Below are 24,808 nucleotides of genomic sequence, written 5' to 3'. Positions count from 1 at the left end.
GTAGGCCAACATTGAACTTAAAATCAATATTAGATTAACATTGAAGCTCAAACCGACACAATCCATCCGAACCCGCTACAAACTGTTCACTTCAGTTTCAAATGGTTAATACAAGATAAACGATCGGCAATGGGTTGAATTTTCTTCAATCCAATTGGGTTCGATCGGATGAAATTTTTCTCTCAACCCGATCGAACCCAATTCGTGCTCAGCTCTAGCTGGAGTCAAAGGGTAATTGCGTCTTCGGAACGCTGTAAGACAAGTCCTGGCCGGAGTTGGCTGTGGCAGGGATTCTCCGATGCTCAAGTCAGAAACTTCGGAATAGAAAAGGAGCATGCGAAAAAAAAAGGTGCATACTTTGAGGGTCCCTTTGAGGCCTCTATTTATAAATAGGGATGAGAGTCGTTCAAGAGGCATTATTTTTGGTCCATCTCGACCGATTCAAGCACAATATGACAGAATTTGGATCAGAATTCTCGGAATGCGACAGTTATTGTTGCCTTATCTGCTTCAGGACCAGCTATCATATCATTGTCATTTAAATTCAAAAAGAGGCTCGGGACTTCTGGATCGGATTGAATTTGGCGGAGGACTTTGGATCGATCGTCGACATAGCTGTGGAGATATGGATCGGTTTAGAATTGATGGTTAAGATCGGCGGCCGAAGGGGAGATAGGCAACCAATAGCAAGATACGTTGCTAAGATCATGATCGGTTGGACCCGGGGTAGTTCATTTTGGCTTCTCCATGTCTTCGGCCCAAGGGCGACATATTACCCACAACACAACTCATTCAAATGATGGAGTGGCTTCATGTTTAGGTTATAAAATTGGACTATACTTCTTCTTGATTAACATTCATGGTATTGATGCCTATAGCATGTTATTTACCTTTTCTAGTCATGAATGATCATATGAGAGGGAAAACTTGTGGGTATATCATGGAATTGTTAAGATATACTTTCTTTTGTATCCCACTTCATAAAGGAAGGGAAAGTCAACAACCTATACGAGCCTCCAAGTGACATCTTCTAAATATGAAGGGTTGGTTTATAGACATGAGACTGTGCTATGCCAAGGCAAATGTTGTATGACCAATCAGGTCACTTCAGGGCACGTAGGTACCATGAAGGACACATATGCTGTTTGTAATTTTTTTTAAAAAAATCTAAAATCAAATAATATATAATACAGATACTAGATGGTCAAAAATTAGAGTTTAATCAGTGAAATTCAGAAAAATATTAAAAATTAAATGTACACATCCATGCTTATTGAATGCTCATTCTAACATGGGATGATGTGTTAAATAATGGGAATAATCTTGTGGTTAATGGGCGGCATCTAAGCTATGCAGCTAATTGTACTTCCCCAACCGATCACTTTAAGATCCTCTAAATTATAAGATCAAACACTTTGGAAGAAATCTTTAAATGTTGAGGAATTGGAAATACTTTACTCTGTTTGAATTTTGGGTGCGATTGGCTATTGGGTTGATTTATATCATTGAACAAGTGTGTTTCTACATGATGTAACTATAAGCTCTGGAACTAAATTTTAAGCCTGGGTCCTCATAGTATAGCCAGCAATTGTGGGTTGTAATCTTGACGTGTGCCTTCTCTGGATAAAACAGAGAATCATACAACCGACAATGCAAGGATAGGTCAAATTACAAAAGTTTCCCTATGAATGACTAAAGATTTACCCAATTCAGTGTAATCATCCTCGAGCCCATTTCTTTCTCTATGTTTTGTTCTTTCCATTATAGCAAGCCAATCAACACCAAAGTTGAAATCCCTCCAAATTAAGGAGATAATGACATTCTCAAAACAGCATAGGAAATATTATCCATAATGCTTTGGATGTAAGTGTAGCAAACACTTGGTCTGGAAACTGAAGCGGCAATAGCAGAATCAATTTCAAGGATGATCAGACCGTTCTCCATCTTTAGTCCTTTTATTGAGACCATCTAAGTTGGGTTGTGCATGAATTTTGATCAGCCCTGAGAGCAGATTGAATTTGGGTGATATGCATGAATTTTGCTGTAAGGGTTGTCCTATATGCTTCCTATTGATGATAGGCTCCCACCAGTGTATAGGAATCATCAATGGAACCATCAAAAATGGATATGTTCCATCCACTGGCAGAACCCTAAATCATGGTTGGTGTTTGCCTTTCTTTGAAGGTTGGTATACGCATGTTCGATATGTTCAACTTTGGCTGTCTACTCTCAAGAATGCCGCTATGCTGGTAATCATGGGCTTTCATGTTTCCCGTGTGGCAGTGGCGGTGGTCATAATGGCAAGCTAGAGTTATCCTCATTCTCCTTGTCCAAGTGATCACTTACTAACCAGCTCAGTCTAGTCTACATTTCATTTATTTGAACAGTTCAGCTTATTTTAGGTCCCACTGCTCTGCAAGAGAAGATGCAATAAGGAGTTTCAGCATCCAGTACTAGCAGATTTTATGAAATACTTAACTGAAATTGCATATTGTAGGCACTATTCTGCCAACCTTTCTGTGCTTCCCAGGTTTGATGTTTTCATTTTTATAGTTAAGGTGAAGACAGAAATGTTTTTAAGCTATTTTGTTTAAAAAAAAAAAAATCTTCAAAGGGATGTACTAATAACATTTAGGACTCTTTTTCACCTGTCAAACATACTGGTGGGAGTTGCACATAGCATTTTGTTTCCAATTGCATTCCTAGCTTTGTGGCTGTTGTGGCAGGCATAGGTTTGATTCATAACTGGGATTTGCCTGTCAATGCCCCCAAAATGGGGGAACTGTCATTGTTAGAGCAGACTGTAAATTTTGTCTCTTGTTATTGCACAAAGATTTTAGAATGGATGACCATTTATTCTACACATGAAGTGGTAACCCTTGAAACTGATTGTCTGATCAAGATATGTTACTGGCAGAGGACAGTGCCCATCAAGCTAGACCTGCTACATCTAGCGAAGACAAGTGCTTCTCAGACCTGTAAGCAGCCTCAGATCGCGGCACCACTTGATGTTACATAATTGAGGTCAGGCTGTGAGTTAGACCCAATGTTCACCGCCTTTTGGGTATTCTTGCCATCCCAACATTGGAAACATAAAAGACAAAGTTCAGCAGGGAAATGAGCATCTATAGGCTGCTGCAGGGAGACTGTAATGTTCCTACAGTATGTTCAGAATAATATTTCCATTTGCAGGCCATGCTTACTATTGCACGTTGAGCGTATCCAACCTATTATCTGATTATGCAATTTTCTTGCATCTGGTGGACCCAGATGCACAATCTACTACGTACAAACTTCAAGCAATTCTGTTTGTGCAAGCTGCGGACCCAGCAAAAGGGAGGAAAACAGTATACTGCATCGCTCTTTATTGCAGCCGATGATAGCACGCGCGCCTCATCGCTCTGCTGCTCCACAGTTTGCTTGCGTGATGCTGTTGAGTCCTGAGGATTGAAGCATGCCCCATTGAAGGTAAGCCGACTGGAGTCCAACTTCTTGTCCTTCATGCACCCTGACGGTGATTATCACAAGATGATGATTCTTTAGCAACCCAGGTACCATCGGCACGTTCATCATAAACCAAAAAGGGCATCCCGTAACCGGACCATCAACGAATTGCAGTGTATCAGGTGTTGGCGAAGAGTTGATTGGAAATGAAGATTAAACGCCAACTGTGCGAGTTCTAAAGGCCCACACAGCATGAGAATCCAGGGCATTTCCAGTGACCCTTCAGGCTCGACATGCTAAGCCACAAACATATGCATGACAATCTCCTTCAGTACAGCCTTTATCTTGGACAATTTCAGTTTGTTTCACAGAGCAAATACCTAAGAATTAAAGTAAATTAAGTGGGCCCAATGGAGCCCGGGAAATAAGCAGATTAGTGTGAAACATGAAAAGAAAAATACAGTGACGCTCCTACCCTATATCCTAAGCTCCAACTGGTGGCATTTGCATAAGACAAACTCGCAAACCTCCAACTTCTCCAAGATCAGAAGGCCTATATCGGGTAGAGTCATCTCCTGCCCTTTCTTATCGAATGACCTGTCTTGCGCTTGTGACGGCTAAAATCTGATACAAACCGGAATGTCTGACCGCACCCTGGTTCTTGGCAGACATAGGGCCGGTCACCTGTGTGGACCCTTATATGCTCTGTTCTTGCCCATGCCCACTTGAACGTCATACTACACCCCTTCCACGGGCACTCAAGTGGACGATCATCCATGTGCACCTTTCGATGCTGCACCAGATACTTGTGAGAGAAAAACTTCTTACCACATCCTTTGACGGGGCAGATATCACGCTTGTGCAATGTCAAATCTTGTTTTGTGCTAAAGCTCATCGAACACCCCTCAATATCGCATGTATGCTCCCCATCCTCATCTTTAGTTACAAGATTTGTAGCCTGTGCTTTCTTTGCTTTCCTCTTCATAATCTGCTTCCTCCCTCCTGATTTAGTCTTGACCTCTTCAGTGGCCTTTGATGGCCGTTTCCGAAGGCGTGTGCTTGGCCCTCCTTCAGCTTCATCTTTCATGTTCAATTTTTTCCGGTTAGCAATCTCTGTATGCTTTGAGCGGCTGCTTCTTAGAACCCTTCCACATGATGATGAGGGGGTCTCAGCCACACCTTCCACATCTTCTGAGTTGTCTATTTGTGTGCGTCTGGGTTTTTGTTGCTTGCCTTCCTCAGAGGCTTCTTCCTCTTCTTTCCAGCTTTTCTTGCAGCAGTTGCATTGCTAGTCGATGGGATGCTTTTGGAAGGTGCATCCTCCAAATCTGCCTCAACCTTAGACTTTCGACCAGTGCTTTGAGAGTATAGTTTTTCCACATGATCATGCTCATGATCTTCATTTCTATGAGCTAAATATGGATGGACCTGATTTGACATCCAAACTTTCCCACACCACCTACCAGCAACAACTATTTTCTTCTCCCTTCCTGGTTTCCTCCCAGAAGAAGCCTTTGGCTTTGAAGAGGAGTTGCCTGGGGAATTGCAACCAAATGCCTTGTATATGACTGCATTGTATGGCATCTGCTTGCTATAGAGGGGAGACTTGCTAAGATTAGCACTGTAATATAGGTTGATGCCCAATTTCACAGCCCAGTCACTGTTCATAGGTATGGCTTCCTCATCTTCCAAGGCTGCCCGGATTCTCTCTTGGTCTTCCTTAGTGGCCTCTTTGAAATGAACATCCTTCCAAGTATAATCAATTCCCAGCTCTTCTGCCAATAGTTTTGCCTCTGCTTCTATTTTAGGATAATCTGGACAACGTTTTAGCCAAGTCAGGTATAAGGTCTAAAAATTTGAAAGGATAAGATTTTGCAAGAGAAAATGAAGATATTAAATCTGTAACCCGACTAAAAGATGCATGCATATTAAGCAGCTAAAGAAAAAGGGGAAAATCACTCAATTAGAGACTCTCATGCGTTGCATTTTTGTCCTACCATCATGACCACTCTTGCTATTACAGTTAAAAAATTTACAAAAACTATAGGCATTAACATCATGACCACTCTTTCTGTAAGTCTATCAAACCCAAGACTATTTTTGCATACAATCAATGCTCAATGAAAAACAGACATCCATACAATGAACATTTCTAGTTAGATATACAAAGAATGCTAAAGCCTACCAAGAAAATGCATATCTTCTAGTAGGCATCTATGTATATAAGGATTTTGGAATAAGTTGTTTACTGCACGTCAGCGAATTCAGAAAGCTACCTAGCACAACTTTTCCTCTACACAGAAGTGGCAGTTACATCAACATTCAATTAAAGCACCAGCTGAAAGGAACTTACTTTATTCAGGAAAAGAAACATGTAGAATTAGAGCAAAGGAAGCAAAGGCAGTGACAAGGGAAGGGACATATCTACTACTCACTCTGTGCTATTCAATGGACAATACTAGTGAAGCATCTTCGAATTTCTAGAAGGGATAAATTGACATGGTAAGTACCTGATGCATGCCATAGATAAGAAGAGTTTCACTGGGCAATTTGAGAAGGAAAGATCGAAAAGGACTGCAGCTACATCCTACATGTTATTCAGCTATCTACAGGTTCAATAAGTAATTGAACACCCTTCCTCCCTTTGCTCATTAAATTCAGGCGCAGATTATTTTTCTTTTCTTTTGATTCCTATTTGAGTTTGTTCCTTCAAAATAAATTTAGGCAAAACTCCTACTGAGAAGGACGAATATTGGGGCATAGGGCCACCAGGGCTTTTAAAATACATGCAAAACCTTCAGAGTATGTAATTTACATAATTCTATGTGATTTTTTTTTTTTTTTTTTTTTTTGAGGGAGAGAGAAAGGGAGGCCCACCCACATTATATTACCTAGGTCTATATTCTTGGAGATGCACCATACAAGACTTGAATTCACAACGTCCAGTTGCTAGGCAAAGGCATAAGACTGCTAAGGCAACCCCCAGTTCATAAAATAGAAGTTTACTTCGATCTTCATCTTTCAGGTAATTTGTTCTTGAAGACTGATTTGACTGCTAAGGCAACCCCCAGTTCATAAAATAGAAGTTTACTTCGATCTTCATCTTTGAGGTAATTTGTTCTTGAAGACTAAGCCAAGGAGTTGGCCCTTAGATCATGGAGATGGGGATCTTCCAAACCTGTAATTTTCAGATTCCCGTTCTACCAACCAGAAACTTGAGAAAATTAGATTTTTCCTATGGATTCCAGTTACAAATCCTATTTAGACGGACTAAATGAACCATTAAAAGTCATGAAGGTATGGAAGATGACTTAGAAATAAATATACAAAAGAAAAAAAATAGTTTGTTATGACAGAAGCTATAGCCAAAGGCAAAAAATATATGCGCAAACATTTGGAGCAAAGCTCTGTTGCTTACAGATGTAAGCACAGAAGTAGCCCCTTTGTCAAGGTGCACAAGAATAAAAGAACTGCCAGTGTATACATTTTTCCGGGTTTCTTTAGATTTATGTCAACCTGTGTCAATAATATATGGCATAAATTTATCACAAAAAGGAACTAAATAAAATAATCCTATATCTGATATCTAGCAGGAACTAGATTTTAGAGTTTCGGTCTTCAGGTTTCTCATAGCACCACTTTTAGGAAATCATAAGTGAAATACAAACTCCACTATGCATCAAAAGTGAGTCGTACTGCTTCACAAAAAATCAATATATCATGTCAAATGCTTGCTTGGCCTCTTACAATTTCTTACAGAAGACTGAATTATAGCCAAAATAAATATAAAGAAGTCATTATTATTGAACACAATCACAAAAGGTTTTGGGGCAATACAGCAGATCATAGCTTCAGATTCATTTATGAAAATCAACTATTTTGCTAATTTATGCAGATAGATGCATAAAACATAACGAGAAAACATAGCGACTGTAAAGTAATAACATAACAATAAAAGTGATATAGAAATGGTGATGCAAATATATGAATATAGACACATAAAAAATGGAACAGAACTAAGAATGACAGAAAAATTAAAAATAATTAACCTGATACCGCTGATCACAGAAATAGATGGATAAAAAGTTCCTCACCTGGATGACACAAAAGCATAATATGCACACCACCTATCGGCTGAAGTTGCTTTTCAACCTCCACAGCATGTTCAAGACAAAAAACATGCATTCTAGAAGAATCTTTGTCACATTTTTGCAAGACGGTTAAGGCTGAATCTGTTGTTTTAATATCAGCATTCCTTGATAGAGTAGCAGTACCTTTTGTTGGTTCCGATGATTCAGAGCAGACATCAGGTTGAATGGAGAGATTTTCAGAACCAAAATCTGGGTTCCCTATCTTCATGTTGCTCTGATGGTTGTCATCACTTCCAATGGCATGGCAAGCACCATCTGCTTCCCTATAACTAAAATCTCTTGGTTCCTCCATGGATTTTATTGAACTATTAGAAGTTGTGATTTCCCTATTATCATCTAAACTATCTTCTTCAGCAGATTTTGCATTTTCTGGCTGATTACTGCCATGGAACTCCAATTTCAGCTGGCATTTCTCTCCAGCACTAACATTTGTTAGTTTACTTGAATCATCTGAACCACCAGTGTAGTGAGAATTTTGAGCAGTCCCATTTTGGCTGTCTGATCCAACTAAGGACAAATCTATCTCCTTATTTGGATCCTTACTTGAACAGAAGTTTTGCAACTCATTTGCAACGTTTGGATGTTCATTTGGTTTACATGATAATGGGGAGTCTTTGATATCATTTTCATCAGTACAAGCAGATTTCTCATGCAGAATTTCTTCGTCCTCAGTGTCTGATGTACCCCCATATGCAGAAGCTAGAAGATCAAGTGCAGATATGCCTCTCTGACCTGTATCATCAGACAGCACTTCAACACCCTGTTCTGAAACTTGTGCTGAATATCTGCCACAAGGAATCCAGTAATCATCCACCATATCTTCAATGTGCCTTTCAATTTGTCCTGCATGGGATTAAGTAATTAGCAAAGAAGGAATAACATGATATGCAACCTAAGATGTATTAGGCAACATTTTGTCTAAGAAACATATGAAACCACTGAAAAGCACAACAAGGACCTAACATATATAATATTGCAAAATACATGTTTGGTTCGCTGTTAAGAAAACGCTGTACAACGACTTCTCAGACTCCTAAGTAAAAACAGTTTGGAAGTTCAAAAATTTAAACTTCACAAAAAGTTCCACCATGTTGAAAATGTCATATTTCAAACTCCATTGAAAGAACAATGAGCTTCCCATCAAGATTTCTCCCAGGAATATTCGTATAAAGCAACAAAGTGAACTACTAACTTCACATACTAAAATCCCGGATCAAACAAGCAGGTGGTTCCGTAAACAGAATAAAAGGTAATTCCTACAGCATGAGATGGCTACATTATAAAGAAATTGTACATTAGATGGAAACAATACAGTGAGAACGTCCTGACAGCTGATAGGACTTCATATATCACAATTTCCCATACATTCTCATGTACCATTAGCAAACTACTAATATATGTAATTAATTTTGAATGACCTAGAATTTCATAATTATTCTATGACAAGAGCATGGTGTACAACTTGGCCTGCTATATTTTCTTTATCAATTGCCTGCTTCTTCCATTTCATGACTACCAGAATATCCCACACGGATGTTCCTGTTTGTAGATGAAAAGAAAATTAAGTACGTCATTGAAAAAATTTAATGGCTCCCTAGGAGCATAACTGTATTTTGAAAATTGGTCATGTGATTCTTGTTCCCATGTGTCTGAATGGTTCCAGAGAGTGACTAACTAGAATACGTTCTTTTAAAGCATGGTTGAGTCTCCAGGTATAGCAAAACTCACATTCCACTGATATATATATAGACACACACACACACTACATCTTAATAATAGATGTAAGAAGCATCTTTCAGGTGTCTTGCCTTTTTCTTTTTTCGTCTGATGTATGGTCATCTTTCCATCTTGGAGTGTGCCTGAACGCAAACAAATAACTGCCTGCAATTTGGTGCAATTCCAGTGCTTGTCTTGTTCTATGTGCAAATTCACATAGGACTCCAGTTTAAAGCTCAGGTTCTGCAGCTAGGTCTATTGATTTTATCGATCCCAGATTTAGTCATAACAGTTTGTAAATGAAGACATTTATTATTCATCATACACACAACAATTACTGTTGCTGCTCTATTACCAGCTTATACAACTCCAGTGATTTAGCATCTTCAAGATAGTTGTCTTCACGGTATGCTGTACCACCCCCAACTACCCAGTTTGGGGCATACTGAGTTGTATTGCCCTCGTAACGGAATGGTTCGGCATTCCGGCACAGAACAAGGCCCAAATCAGACCCAAACCGGGTGGTTGAGAACAATTCAAGCCCTATTCCCTCTTAAATGATTGAGAGATTGCCAAAGATCTCCTGTGCCTTCTTTCTCTTTCTATCTCTATTTTTTCTCCACTCAAAAACAGATAAAAGGGGGGATTTTCATCGATTCCATTCAAATCCAACCCAAAATCAGGTAAAGGGCCCTTTCCTCTCCTCTCCTTTTTCTTTCTTTTTTCATGCCAAAAATAGGAAAAATCAGAAGAGGTTATGCCAAAATTTGAATTTTTGCATGATAGATCTACAGAATGGTCTACACAATATAGTCAAAATCACAATTTTTGTTAAGTATATGAATTTTTAGATTAAAAAATATTTTTAGTTAAAAATAAAAATAAATAAAATAATCATTAAAAAATTTCTGAAAATTGGTAGCATGTTGGGGGTATGCATGCTACTTACTATCTCAATTTGATAGAAATTTATTTAAATTTGGGCAAATCATACACATATGAAATTAAACCCAAATTTAAATAAATTTTAAAAAAAGTGGTGGTTGGTGCATATCCATTTTCAGAGACCAACTATAACTAGTCTAAAGTTTTATGACAAGTTGTGCATGATATGCAATTTGCTTGATGGAATTTATGGATGAATGATGGTTTTATTTGAGGAAATTATCGAAAATCCTAAGAAGGTTGGCGATCTAGATCCTCTCGCAGACGGACTCCTCCAATGGCTATAAGTGCAACTAGTCTACCCTTGCCTTGATCCATAGCAAACAAAGAAACTACCTCACACATAAGCATTTCAAATTTGAAAGACTTGGTATATGTTCATTATAATCTAGGCTCGGACTCAAATGTAGTGAAGAGGAACTGGAGTTGAAGTACAATGATCGATTTCATATACAATGAGGATCTGATGATTAGATGGCTTGAGAGCCATCAATAACCAAGACTTGATGAGCGAGATCACCTCCTAGAACTAGCCAGTTTCATAGCAAGGAAGATCGGGATGGATGCAAAAAAGCTAAAACAACACGACACACATTTAGCCGAACAACTATAGAGGTTAGAAAGAAAGCTGATCATCATCATAGAACTCCATGTCCGAGATATGCTCTCAGAGATTTTACAAAGAGATGCTATGAAGAGATCACCATGGTACTTAAGCAAGTAGGGCTGCTCAGAGTGGTAGGCGGATTCGAACCACCCAATAGAGCTAGGCAGACAGAGGCATCTGGGAAAAGAAAGTAGTTCGTTAGGTCAGCAAGTGAAAGGAAGGGAACTGCAATTCTGTTGGAGAGAATGGATAAGTATGTTCACTTTGATTCAAAGACCAAGGAGTCCTTGAGTGACCCCAATTGTCCAGATCGCCTCGCAATAGCGAAATAATGACAAGGCCAGTTCGAGTGATGATGCATCTAGTGGCCAAGGATGTGGTGGACATGGCACAGATGCATGACTCATGGCCCCAAGACCTTTGATTCATTAGTGAGTCCTAGTTCAGTCATGCCACACAAGATAAAGGCCACAATATACGATCTAGTAGTCCACCTCTCGAGATCATTCAAAACATGATGCTATTGCTGCTGATAACATCAACATCAAGTAGGGTCTCTAGATGTATCTAGATCCAAGTCAGACATCAAAACCTATTCCACATAACCAAGCAATGGCCTACATGGATATCCTTCATCTGAGGTATAATATTCGAATGGTTACTACCCTCCACCATCTCAAGCAGCTTAAAGGTCAAATTTTGTTGCTATGCATCTGGATCCGAGTCAAACACCAAATCCTATTCCATATAGCCAAGCTATGGTCTGCATTGATATCCTTCATCTGAAACATAAAATTCGAGTGGCCACTACATCTCAGGCAGCTTACAGGTCAAATTTTGTTGCTTTAAAACTGCTCCAGACATCAGATCCTATTTCACATAGCCAAGCTAACTCACATGGATATCCTTTGTCTAAGATGTCATATTCGAGTGGCTACTACCCTACATCTCAAGTAGGTTACAGGTCAAATATTGTTGCTGCAATCTTCAGATTGCCAATCCGATAGCCGGAAGAGGATCAATGTCATGGTGGCTATCCAGCAGGGGCAGGTTATGGGATGCAGGGAATGAAAAGTTGGGGTAACATCCAAGTCCTAGACTATGAATGTGATCCTGACATCCACAATGGACAAAGACACTCCATATTTTTAGATGTAGATACGTATTTTGTACTTTAAGTCCATTGATATATTATTTGTATATGTAGTTGTATGTAGTCATGCATTCAGTTATATGACAATTGCATTCATTGTACTTCAAGAATGACAAAAAAGATATAAAACAATATCAAAATTCCAACTTAAACAACCATAATGATTAAAATAATAACTGAAAACAAAAAAATTGAAAAAAAAAGAAAAAGAATATAGCACACTGATTAGAAAACCAATATGCAATTCCATATCATATGTCAATATGGTACAGAATTGGTATTGTACCATATTGGTCACCGACCAGCACAGCACATGGTACCAATTCAGCAGGCCTAGACTATCTTGTCCTCCTATTTTAAGTTTCTTTTGATTAAAATCCTTAATATCATCCTTATTAAGGCTAACGTGGTTTTTCACAAATGGACTTAAATATTTTAATCATATATCAACCAATTAAACTTGTAATATTTTGTGTATGAACAGTCCATTTTAGTAATCTCAAATCCATCTAATTTTATGAGGTTTCTATGGAACACCAATATTGATGTGCTAAAAAATATGTGATCACATCGTCAAAGGATACATCTTTGCTACATTAGATAAAAATAACCTTTAAGCATCAAGGTTCACCATCTTGGTACCGGACCCTATATTGGTATCACCCTATTACAGTGTCGGCATGCATTCGGTACGATATGACAATGTCGGTACAGTACAGTACACCATACTGGGATGATAGTATTGGGCGATACAGCGCAGTATGGCAATCCTTGCTAAGTATTCATTTACCTCATGATCAAGGAATTCCGTCTCCATACCGGACCCTGTGCCGATGAAATCCACTGTAGTGTCGGTATGCGGTATGGTATGGTATGCCTTTGTTGGCATAGGACAGTTCAACATATCGGTACATGTTCGATACTATACGATACTGAGCAATTCGGCCCATATAGAATTCCATGCTTCTGATTTTTTTAACAAAATAGCTAATAAATCATAGTTTTTACATCCACAGAAAAGAAAAGATCAAGTGCAAGCTTCATTCTAGTTCCATCTCACTGTCTAATATCCAGGGCATGAACAATCTTTTCCTGAGTCTGAGAGTGTGCAGGAATACCCTTTCTAAGTGATAAAATAGATTCCAAAGACAAACCTGAGGACTTGAGGATTCTTGGCATCCTAGTTTATGGCAGGTCCACTGATGTTATTTCTTCAGTAAATGTAGACTGATTTGGTTCTAGCCTTGTTGGTTTTCCATGAAGAAAAAACATCTTTGCATTATGATTTGTTAGACCATAACAATAGCACTTCCAAGTTCCAAAATACATGGCCTTCCCTAACTCTTGTCCACCATGACCACCACGTCTTCTTATGCTATCACTATGACCTCTGCCTCGCCCAGCAGAGATGGCAAAGATAGACCATCTCCAACATCAAAGATGAGTGCAAGACGAGGCACGCTGATGAAGAGCATGTTGAGAAGATGCTTTCCATGCACGTGAAAAGATTTTCCTTGCAAATTTTCATAATTGAGGTGTGGCCAGAAAGAAACTTTGCCAATTGGAACTATTTTGTCACTACTTTTGCTTATTGAAGTACTTTGTTAGAGGCATGCAGATAGTCAACTCCCATTAGCCTCTCAAGATACATCAAGGCTTTTAGTAACTAGATGACGCTACAAGATCCCCAGGTAGACCTTACTGATCCTTGTTATATACTTTCCAACGAGCATGATTCAACAAATCTGCTTAGCAATGTCCGCAAACAAGATATTATTACAGATAGATAGCTTCACACTACCCAGAGCCAAGTCATCACATGAGAGCACGACTGAATCTATTCCAAGAATTATTATTGATTTAGGGCATACTGAAACATGTATTAAACTATTATATATTGGATCAAAACATTAATTTGTAGTTCTTGGCTGCCAAATCTGATTATAGTGCAGCCAACTAGAGTACTTCAACTCATACCACGAGCAAGTCATCCATTTCAGACGTTTGATTTTTCAATCTCTAGATTTGGAAAAGAAAGAGAAGTTCTCACATGATTGCAAGTCACAAAAAACAATCTCAAAATGCTCACAGTAACACCAATGAAAGCCATTAGAATTTATTTAACTAAAAAATGATGAGCAAAGATTGTTGGCAAATCCCAAATCAATCAAAAAAGGTGATGGTGATCTTTATGGTAACACCAAAGAGTGGTTGTTGACTCCCATTAAATTTTCACATTAGAGCAATGCTAGATCATCTACATATGGGCTGTTTAAAGTCCTTTGACAAGACAAAACATACTCCTGTATAAATTCAAGTCTCATCAATCAGGGGCAAACACCATCACTGATGCCCACAGATCCACAAGCCCACAAAGAAGACATCTAGGGCATAAAACCATTTTATATCACTGGCTTTTGTCTAGCTTCGTATGTTCTAAGAATCACATTCTATGGCTTTTAGAATGGAGGATCAGACTCAGCTCAACAGGGAATTTCAGTGAACAGTGTGGTCCACTGAAACATTTGTTGTCTCAGCTAGGGGCAGAAAAAGGAGAAATGTTCAGTGAATAGAATAACAAATTTCTTAGTGCTCCTAGCAACAATCGTTTATCTTTTTTCTCTAAATCTTCTCGTTTTTAATACAAGTTACAACAAGAAAACAAGACTTTGGCATTAGGCGGTTCCCTAAGTGACCAGAGGTCTGCACCAACCCCGTGATAACCTTAAACCATGAGTTGACTACTTGGCCAATCAACCTTGAGATGTTCTTTCTAAATCTTATTCAAGATACAAACTAAGATGTAAAAATAACATATATACCAATTAACTCCACTTCTAATATGGAATCACAAGTGTAGGAGCATATAAATCTTAATGTAATATGTTCATAAACAGAAAACCTTGGAAATAACTTGGAGAGAATTATTTCCTGTCAATGCACAAAATTTCAATTTAGGAATCTATGCCTTTTTAAGTTCTAAGAAACAGAAGAAACAAAAAGAAAAAAGCAAAAAAAAAAAACTATTCATCTGACAAATAAGAACAACCCAGAAGTCCCAGATGCCTGTTTTTTATTAATATATGCTGACTGACAAGATAGAAAGAGGCCATGGACATTACATATATCTTTATAGTCCTTGCATTGTACGAGAGAAATCAAGATTAGGCAAGCATGAAAATAACTTCTCCAAAATATTGGCAGATATAAATTATTAAATAGAATAACAAATATCATCAATCATGAAAACTGCTATTAAGAGATAGATGTCTACTAAATATGTCCACAAGCATGAATGATTAGAGAGAGCAAGAGCATAACACATTCATATGCTGAGGTTATCCAAATCCGAAACCAAATTATAATTACCTGTCCTCCTATTTGTGTCTTGGTTTACATCTCTTAGTTCTCCAGAACCATCAATATGATCACCAAGGAAACCATAATCGGTGGACATGAGGCATTTAGCTGCCGCTTCTCTTGGTTGAATGACAGCCACACATGCAAAACTCAAAATTCCACATGTGACACATGACAATAGTCCTTGATCTAGCAACCCATCACCTTGGAGTGTACCTTCTTTTTCACCTTCCCCGTTCTGTGAGTCTAAAGAAGAAGTGTAGAAATCAGCAGTACCAAATTTGCAAGTTGCTGATGAAATTATCTTTCCTTGACATACAGATACAGAATTTCCTTTAAGCGTACCGAAACCACTTAAGTCTCTGATCCCTGCATTCCATCCCAGCATATCATTGGAAGGTAAAAGTCTTGATGCTTCCAGTGCTTCCTGGTGACTGCATAAACCAAGTGATAATCTCGGTTTTACCTTTACCTGAGATCTGACAAGTGAATTTGAACATAAAGGACTGTCGGGTCCATTTTGTGGAAGTACTACACAGGAAGATCCTTTATCAAGAAGAACACTAAGTAGGTGATTATTTTGAATCACACTCTGAACAAATATGTTCTTCACCATCTCTTCTCCTTCTCCTTTCATTTTATCCTTCAGTCTAGAACTTCGTGGTTCACTTCTGATGCCCCTGGGCATCCTAAAAAATAAAAAAAAGAAAGAAACAAAGAAAAGAAAACCCATTCTATCACAAAAACAATAGAAGATAATTGAAGCATCTAGATTACTAACTTAATTTCAGAACTTGACTTTGTATGGCATAAAAGAAAAAAAAGAAAAAAGAACACAATTTTATTGATATTCAAAATAAGACAGCATTGCAAAATTCAGACCCATATTTTCTACAGCTTTAAGTGAATCGAACTGAAACACAGACTGAGACACCGGGCATTCCATGACTATGGAAGGTGTAGCCAAAATATATGCCTTAGGCAAAAGATATAAAGCAAAGAACCAAGCCTTTCAATGAAATTAATAACTGCATGTGCTGTTAAAAAATATAATGTATGATTAACACACCCAAAAGAGTGGAAGTTATGCAGATAAATCACACACAAAGAGATGCATTCAGTTCCCAAAACATGCAATTCTTTTATGCAAGTATTTAAGTGCCAGCACTGGTTAGTGAGCCACCATACATGCCGGGCTGCCAAATTTGAAGAAACAAAAAAAGGATTCAACACCCTTTCTAATTAAAATATTTAAGAAAATTAATTGACATAGGACAAAACATACAGCAGCTGACGGCGCATGTTTTCTTATCAATCATCTAAATCAATATTAAAAGTGACTTTTAGTTGGAGAGGGCCACAGAAAAACAGTCACTGGCTACATGGACAAAAAGATCAAAGAAAATATGGAGAGGTGAAGACATAAGAAAGATTTTTTATTAATATTTGTAATGTTATTGAATTGCCAGAGAAAGGTTTATGGTGACAAGGAAAAAGCTACAGAAGTTACAAGAGCAAAACTCAGGGTCTTTGAAATCAAATTTGTTCGGTGTGAGGATGGAACCACCAGCACAGCCAGATCATGAAATTATAATTACGTAGTATGTTGTATGATCCAATGAAATTGCTTTAAAAAGCAATATAAAATGTTTGTTTTACAACATTAATAAAGTAAGGCTCAGCAAGATCAGTAGATATATCAGTCACCAGAAACATTCCAGCAGAGCCACAAAGTAGGTTTTCAACCCTGTGTATTTAGATCAAATCTTTGGATTTTGTAAAGCATTTCCCAGTACTAAAATTAAATTAATGAGTTCAGAGGCTTCACAAAATTAAGGGGAAAACTAAATTTGTTTAACCATTTTATAATTAGTGGTGCAATTTATACAGGGTAAGCAAAACCATAAGGCCCTGTTTGGATGCTCAAACTCAATATTCAGGGACATATCGTGCACTGCAGAAGAGCTTAAAGTCAAGAACGAAGACAGAGAATATATTGGAGGGATTGGGGATCAAGTCGAACCACAAATCCTGATTTTTTAAGATAGCTTAATTAATCTGATAGGTGATATATCTCATTCAGAAAAATCAAGTTTTGCAGTTCAGAGTTCCCCAATCGCTCAACTCAACCTCACATCTTTTTAAACAGAAACTTCGGTGGCTTGGACAGCTAACAACTAAAAGTCACTAGACAAAGGGGAGAAGGCAAGATAAGTTCCCCAAGTGAGGATGGGTGACCAGGTACAGCCTTGAACCTTTAGACCAACATTTTAAGTTAAAGCTGGACATGGATTTTGTATCAAAGATGAGGCCTGCAATGTTCCTCATACAATTTCGTTCCGCAGATCTGCTACCAACAGGATCATGCAAATTGTGTAATAGATAGTACACAGAATATAAGGGACGACTATCGAGAATAAGATGGAATGGACACATGCACCTGTCTGTGATCAGAACCTTACACTTCAGCTATCGCTTTGAATATGCGTATCTTTAAACTTGCAACCGTGCATGGAACTGGAGGGGTCCTATCACAGTTGCCATGAGTTTGTCATACCTGGTGATTGCTTCCTAAGGTGTATGGATTTTCCTCCTCTCCATCCCTCTCCCCATGATATTGATTGTAATCATCAATTCATAACAAACAACAATATAAAGAAATAAAGAACCTAGTACTGCCAGTACTATCAAATACTATGTCCAATCAAAATAAGTACTTGGACACAAATATTCAAAAAAATAAAAAGGGGACAAACTATACCATCAAAACTGCAATGATAATCAAAATGCAGATGTCTAAAATAATCAAAATGCAGATGTCTCAAAGTGCTGCAAGTAAATTCTACCACTCAAAGCTAACCTTGTACATAAAGATAGTGCAAGTGCATAAAGCAACTGAAAATGAGACACCATAGGAGGATAATTAATTGAAGCCCTTCGAATTGCAGCCTCTTTGGCTACCCTCAACCATCCAGGAGTTGCAATATTTGCTGCCTCCCCACAGTTAAATCCTACCAACATGAAGCCAGAAGATTTCATCAATATAAACAATGATCTGGATTTAGTTATGAGATCAGAACATCATTACATCAGACTAAGGTCCTATAATTGAGGAAAAAAAATGCAAGTGAATACAGTAAAGTAAGTAGATAAGTGACCAGAAATATGGTTGTAGGATATCAAATATATTCACAAAATGTGCACATTCATCAGTATATTAAGACTGAATTAACTAGGGACTAGCAAGATGATGAAAAAGTTAGGTAGAAAATATTATTAACTAATGAACGAGTACAGTTTTAGCTTCTATTGATTTCTAACTGTTCAATTTAACCTCCTTAGAGATGGACCAGACATTGAATATAAACATATTGTCTTGTAGCAACTGATCATACTTTTGTTTACACATTTCAGGGAAAGTTCAGCACAGATAAAAAGCCAAACTGTGTAATTTCAGACATCTACCTTGCAGGACATAGTGCATCAATTGGATGAACTAACTAGATTGATGAAGACCAATGGTTGAGTTGGTGTTTAATAACTGTACAACAAAAGAATACCTAGTAAACTCAAGGACAAACACATCGCTCACCTATGGATAAATTACTATATTACAGGTCTTAAGCTTCAACCCTTGCCAAAATGCCAACTCCTCATTCTGTTATCAGTCTCTCTCTGGCATGTTCCCACCTACCTTATTCTCATTCGCATACAAATCAGACATATTGTAGCATAACAATATGCACATTCCAAATACTAGAAATAACTTTAAAATTACAATGATCATATAGCAACTTCTTTTATTCATAAAATTGTCATTTAGTTGAACTTTTCATCTTTCTCCTTTTCTAATGGTTGGTTATTCCGAAAATTCCAATATTTTAATTATACTAATTCATACTTTTGTCACCAGTTATAGTCAGGGAATTGACAATCCATATGGTAAATAACAAATAAAGAAACAAAGAACAAAAAGGAAAATAAAAATATTATGGAAGCATGTAAAACCTCAACAAATATTTAAAAACAGCATGACAAACATCATGTTCATTAATTCACAAGTCATATTTGAGGAAACCAGGAATATAAATATATTGATTTTCAGTCCCAAAATATAGCTATTTTAATCTACATTCACACATACCAAACTTTTTTTTTCTTTGATTCCAGATGACAATTACTACAGAAAGAAAGTATACTAGTTTTTTCTCTAATTACAAAAAGTGTCCATCTTTGGGAAGAGAGGAAAGGAAGACTTCAAATAATATGAATGGAAGATCTGAAGAAGGATTCAAAAAGCTTAGAATGACAGATCATTGCAGAAACAGTTGGCAGAGAAGCATTTGTAAAGTTGACCACGAAAAGTTGGGAGAAAGTCTAAAGGTTACAGATGACATGAGTACTACAAAAATCAATTTCATTGATGAATAATGTAAATTTGTCTAAACCTTCACTAAATCATTATTCATAGCCAAGTTTTCTGAATTTCCCTACTGTTATCATCAAAAACTGCATGCACAAATAATGTCAATAAATCTAAGAAAGTCTCTGCATGTATATATTTCTGCCTATTAGGATTGCTTTTTCAAGTTTACTCCTAGTAATCTTATTATATTCTCATATTATAATTTTATTTATCATATTAGGGTTCTCACCGTCCCTACTCTTGCACACCATCTAATTTTCTCTGAGACATGATGCATGGTTTGTATGTTTTTTCCTATGTATCATAGCAAAGCACGTGCACGTGCATGTTTTTATTATTTCCTGGTGCAATATATAAAATCTTCCAAGGTTTCAAATACCACTGGAACAAGATGGCATGAACCGTACCATACAGTTCTAGAAGGTTTCAAACACCAGTACAGAATATCTCAGTACAGGATGCAATCCTATACCATGTGTCTATACCCAATACCATGACATTCCGGTTAAAAAAGAAAAAGGGTATAAAGTCTGGTTCAGAAATTTGAAACCTTGAAATCATCTCCTTATTAAACTAACCCAAATATTGGTGCTTGATCAAATCTAACAATTGGACTCATGTAAAAATGATGCTAAGAACTAAGGTTTTCTGTACCAACCTCTATCAGGCATACAGTGCCAACTTGATAAGGTAACCTAAGGCTCAGTGTGGTCCTATACTAACACATGAGAGAGTTGTCGCCTTGCTTCCAGCAATGCACCATGTGTCAGTGCTGGGGTGTAACATACTGAACCAATTTGTTACTATAAGCTATTGGTATAGGGTCTAGTACCGGGACCAAAAACCTTGCTAAAAACTCACATCATAAATTTGCCTCAAGCTTCACCTCTTTTCCTTGGGGGGGGGGGGGGGGGGGGGGAGCGGGGGAGAAGGACCTTCAACATGAGGCACTCGTATGGAAAAATATAAGATAAGCGATATAAGTATATCAGAACATGCCGCAAAAGAAGGGAGGGAAGTTGGGTTGGAGTTAATAAGAAGATGCTAAAAACAATGCATTTCTTTTTTTTGGATATTGCTCATAGAATTTTTTACTCTGCTTTTTGAACAACCTAAAGAGTGCAAATAAAATACATCCTCATAGACTGTATTATTTCATGCATATCAAGTATGAGCCATAAAAAAACCAACTGTACATGGGAATCTATTGTAGACCCTCTAAGAAATAGAATAAATGCAAGAAAATCCAGTTATAGATGCCTACCATGACTGAACCCTGTATGATAAGCTCCAGGGAAAGTGACAACAAAATCTCCAGCATTTTGTACCAATCTGCTATGAAGAAACAACAAAGATTTAAATGCTCATTAGTTATGGATTTTATATTAGAAAAAGGAAATATGCCAATTGCCAAAAGTATAAGTAAACAGAAAAGGGAAAATATGCAAACATCACCTGCAGCAAGGGATTCCTGCACCAATAAGCACTTCAGGAGTCATGACGGTGGTCTTTTCACCTAGGAGTGCGAATGTCACTGCCATGAACTCAAGCAAATATGCAAATGGTTAGATAACACAGTTTCTTGATCAATTACTAGTCTATCAGGAGCATAAATTTGTAAAAACCAACATTCTTAACCAAGAAAGACCATTCTAAAACATCAACTCAAGCAACAGACAGAAAAAAGAATAACACATCTTAACTGAATAGATGGGTTTCATCATACATACATTATTAAAAGCAAATTGAAAGGTGATAGTTTGTTATTTTAGTAGTATTTGGGGGCTAAGGTGAGGATAATAGGATCCTCATGTATCACCTACTAAAGCAACTGCCCACGAATGAGTATAAAACAGCATGCCCTTGAGACAGTATTTCTAGAAGGTTTCATGCAGTTTCAGTTGAACCAACTAACTAAATTCTTAACTAATAAAAAATTTTCAAGCTATTTTGCACTCTTGTTCTGTATATTTTGGCAATGCCATGTATCATCGGATGTCAATGCATGCAAATACCATGTCATAGTACAGTAGTCCTGACCAACATCCACACAATGTAAGTTAGTGATGCAGTGCATTCGTCCTCCACAACCAAGCAACATAGGTTCCTTCAAACACCACTATTGTATAAAATATAACATGGGCACTCAAGCTGTCATTACAATAGCATAAATTAAAAAAACAGAAAGAGAAGATATGGACAAAGGATGAAAGAATAGAAGTCATTACATGCTTTTCTCAAAACCGTAAATGAAGCCTGAAGTAAATCACATTTGTTGGTTTAGGCATTTAGGAAACCTGAAAATCTCAGCAATGGATTGTATAGACTCCTATTAACTCTTCTTGTTGATATGTAAGAAAATTAATTAAGTCAAATTTCAGGTTTAAGTTGGACTAGGGAAGGATGGAAAAACTTAGTGATTACAAGCATATATTGATGCAAACGTCAGCAAAACAAACGCTTTACAGAAATGACTATAACTTCTTCATCCGGATTCCAATTTCTAAGATTCTTTCTGCATTGCAAAGCTTATCTAGCTATCGATAATTATCAAAATGGTTGAGCACTTGTTAAATACTCTTCAGTATCCAAAACTTCCAGAGAGCCTGAAAACAAATAATCAGCCAAAAAACAAAAAAAACACCACTATATATGAACCTAAAAATTAACCATGAGTATAAAACAATCGTTTGAAATAATGATCTATCAAAGACACTGATTTAACTAATTGGAGTCATATTAAAGTTAATAGGGGTAATAATTACTCATCGTGGACTGAAAAGATAGAAGATGAAGAATATTAGGTTCAGGATTAGCAATTATGATGATGACAATGATCAAAAGTAAGAGAAAAATAAAAAGCAGAGACTTCGTTAAAAATTGATGGTAAAAGAATATACGCAAAAGGTTTTAAGGGTAAAAGGAGACAAAGTCATTAACACAAGATGTAAGGATAAACATGACATGATTGATTTGAAAGAAAACTAAGCCCTTTCTTCACAGATAAGGCTGACGAAATGTGTTGTTATTGTGACAAGAAGTTAGAATGAACGTATATAGCGCAAGAAGGCCACTTCTCACTCTTCTTAGCACACTTAGGTGCACTAACTGGTAGCAAAAGTCAACATTATAAATGATATCCTGAACATTATAGCATGCTAATTAGTAGATCATGATTTGAATATTAAGTGGTGACTTTTGTCTTTTTCCAATTGCTAAGTTTCATACTAACTATTGGATCAGCGAGAGGCTCATCTTTAAGTTCCTCTGGATCTAATTCCAGTGAAGCTTCCTTTTAATTGCTACAGTTCTGAATATAAAGAGCACCTAATTTGTTGCTAGCAACTCTTACCTTTGGATCAGGGACTTGCACCGATCAATATACCTCAGATGCTTCAGTTTTTGTTGACAAGTAGATGAATACAGTGGGAGAAATAGGTGTAAGACTGAATAAAGAAGCACCTTATTTGTTGCTACAGTTCTGTATAGAAAGCACCTTATTTGTTGCTAGGAACTATTACCTTCGGATCAAGACTTGCACCGGTCAATATACCTCACATGCTTCATTTTTTCTTGACAAGTAGATGAATATAGTGGGAGAAATAGGCGTAAGACTTGAGCCACCAATTTGACCTCACAACTCATGACTCTCCAGGAGCAAACACTAAGGACTAGCCCACTCAGCTTGGGTGTCCACAGCAACAAGTTGAATGTCAACACATGGACTGCACCCATGGCTACGACGCATCACCATGCCAATAGAAGGAACATAGTTTGACAAAAACCTCAAAGGGGCCATTGATCAAACACCTGAGCAGCTAACTAGGTCTAGTGAAGTTTCAGTTTGGTCTTGTCCGATATGCTTTGTAACAGTACAGCTCAAATAGAACAGAGTTCAAGAAGAGAAACCCTTATACTCACCAAGACGATTCACCTCCCCGCAGTAGCCGTGCACTCGAACGACCTCCTCGAAAGCAAGCGCAGCATCCCTGGGCACGCCGTACCAGGTCTTGCTGGCCCCCATGTGCAGGTAATTCAAGCTGTGGAGCTCGTGGTCCTCGACATGCCAGGCGAACCAGCTGAACATCATCGCCACATACACCATCGGCGACGTCACCCCAGGGATCTCCTCCTTCATGAACCGCAGCAGCGAGCCCTTAGCCCTCGACACCCCCCGCATGTTCCACGCCGTCTCCCCAACGTTGGTCGCCTCCTCCTCCCGCCACCGCCGGGCAGCCCCAAGGGGGGCGAAACCGGAGCCGGGCATGTCGTTGGCGTACTCCACGTTGAAGGGCTTGTCGGCGCAGGCCTTCCAGAAGAGGGTCTCGATCTCGAGCGGCGAGAGGAGGCCACCTTTCCTGGCGGCGGTGACCTTCTTGAGGTAGGCGCGCTCGAATTGCTTGGCCTTGGTCTCGAACTGCTGGAGCGTGTAGTGCTCGCCGCTCTGCCAGACGGGCTTCTGGACAGGGCGGGGGCGGCGGGGGCAGAAGCCGATCTGCTGCTGCCGGGTGGTGAAGGTGGGGGGTTTCTTGGGGTTTGGCTCGCGGGCGGCGAAGGAGCGGTTCAGGTTGGCGACGGTCGTCTTCTTGGGCGGCGCGGGGAGAGGCGGCACGATCTTGCAGATGCCAAAGGAGGAGGCCTCCTTCTCGATCTTGAGGATGTAGGCGATGGGGTCCTGGAACTCGGCCAGGGTGGGGTGGTACTCGGGAGCCAGGGGGAGGGATTTGAGCCATTGGGGAACCTCCGCGGGAGGGGGAGGTGGGGGCGGCTCTGCGGAAGACGCTGATGCTGCTGCTGCCATTGCTGCAGGTGTGGTGATAACAGTGAGAAGGATGAAGGGGGATTTCAACCCATTTTGCACCGAGTATGAATCTGGATGGAAAGAGGGAAGGGATTGTTGGGATTTTTTTTTTTTCTCTTAATCGTGGTGTGGTTGTGTCGTTATTCCCCTGCTCTCCACCTTTGGGAATGAGAGAGAAGGAGATGGGCCAAGATTTGGGCAACTT

General features: G+C 38.5%; 1 protein-coding gene and 1 long non-coding RNA gene across 3 annotated transcripts in view; one reads left to right on the top strand and one right to left on the bottom strand.

Moving 5' to 3' along the window:
- Window positions 1-3,923, top strand: part of LOC105049563 (uncharacterized) — an 11,927-nt gene extending 8,004 nt beyond the window's left edge. For both annotated transcript variants that reach the window (XR_012143362.1, XR_832806.4), the window contains exon 4: window positions 2,918-3,923. This is a non-coding gene — a long non-coding RNA (uncharacterized lncRNA). The remainder of the gene's footprint in view (window positions 1-2,917) is intronic.
- On the bottom strand, window positions 3,757-24,808 carry LOC105049564 (lysine-specific demethylase JMJ705). Its single transcript, XM_010929257.4, is given in 8 exon segments — window positions 3,757-4,671; window positions 4,674-5,258; window positions 7,539-8,438; window positions 15,386-16,065; window positions 18,237-18,387; window positions 21,067-21,134; window positions 21,258-21,336; window positions 23,724-24,808. Coding segments are annotated over 8 exon segments (4,002 nt in total). The 5' UTR covers window positions 24,604-24,808; the 3' UTR covers window positions 3,757-4,012.

The sequence above is a fragment of the Elaeis guineensis genome, chromosome 8, assembly GCF_000442705.2.
Source record: "Elaeis guineensis isolate ETL-2024a chromosome 8, EG11, whole genome shotgun sequence".
Classification (NCBI taxonomy): Eukaryota; Viridiplantae; Streptophyta; class Magnoliopsida; order Arecales; family Arecaceae; genus Elaeis; species Elaeis guineensis.
This window is presented reverse-complemented; position numbering and strand designations above follow the sequence as displayed.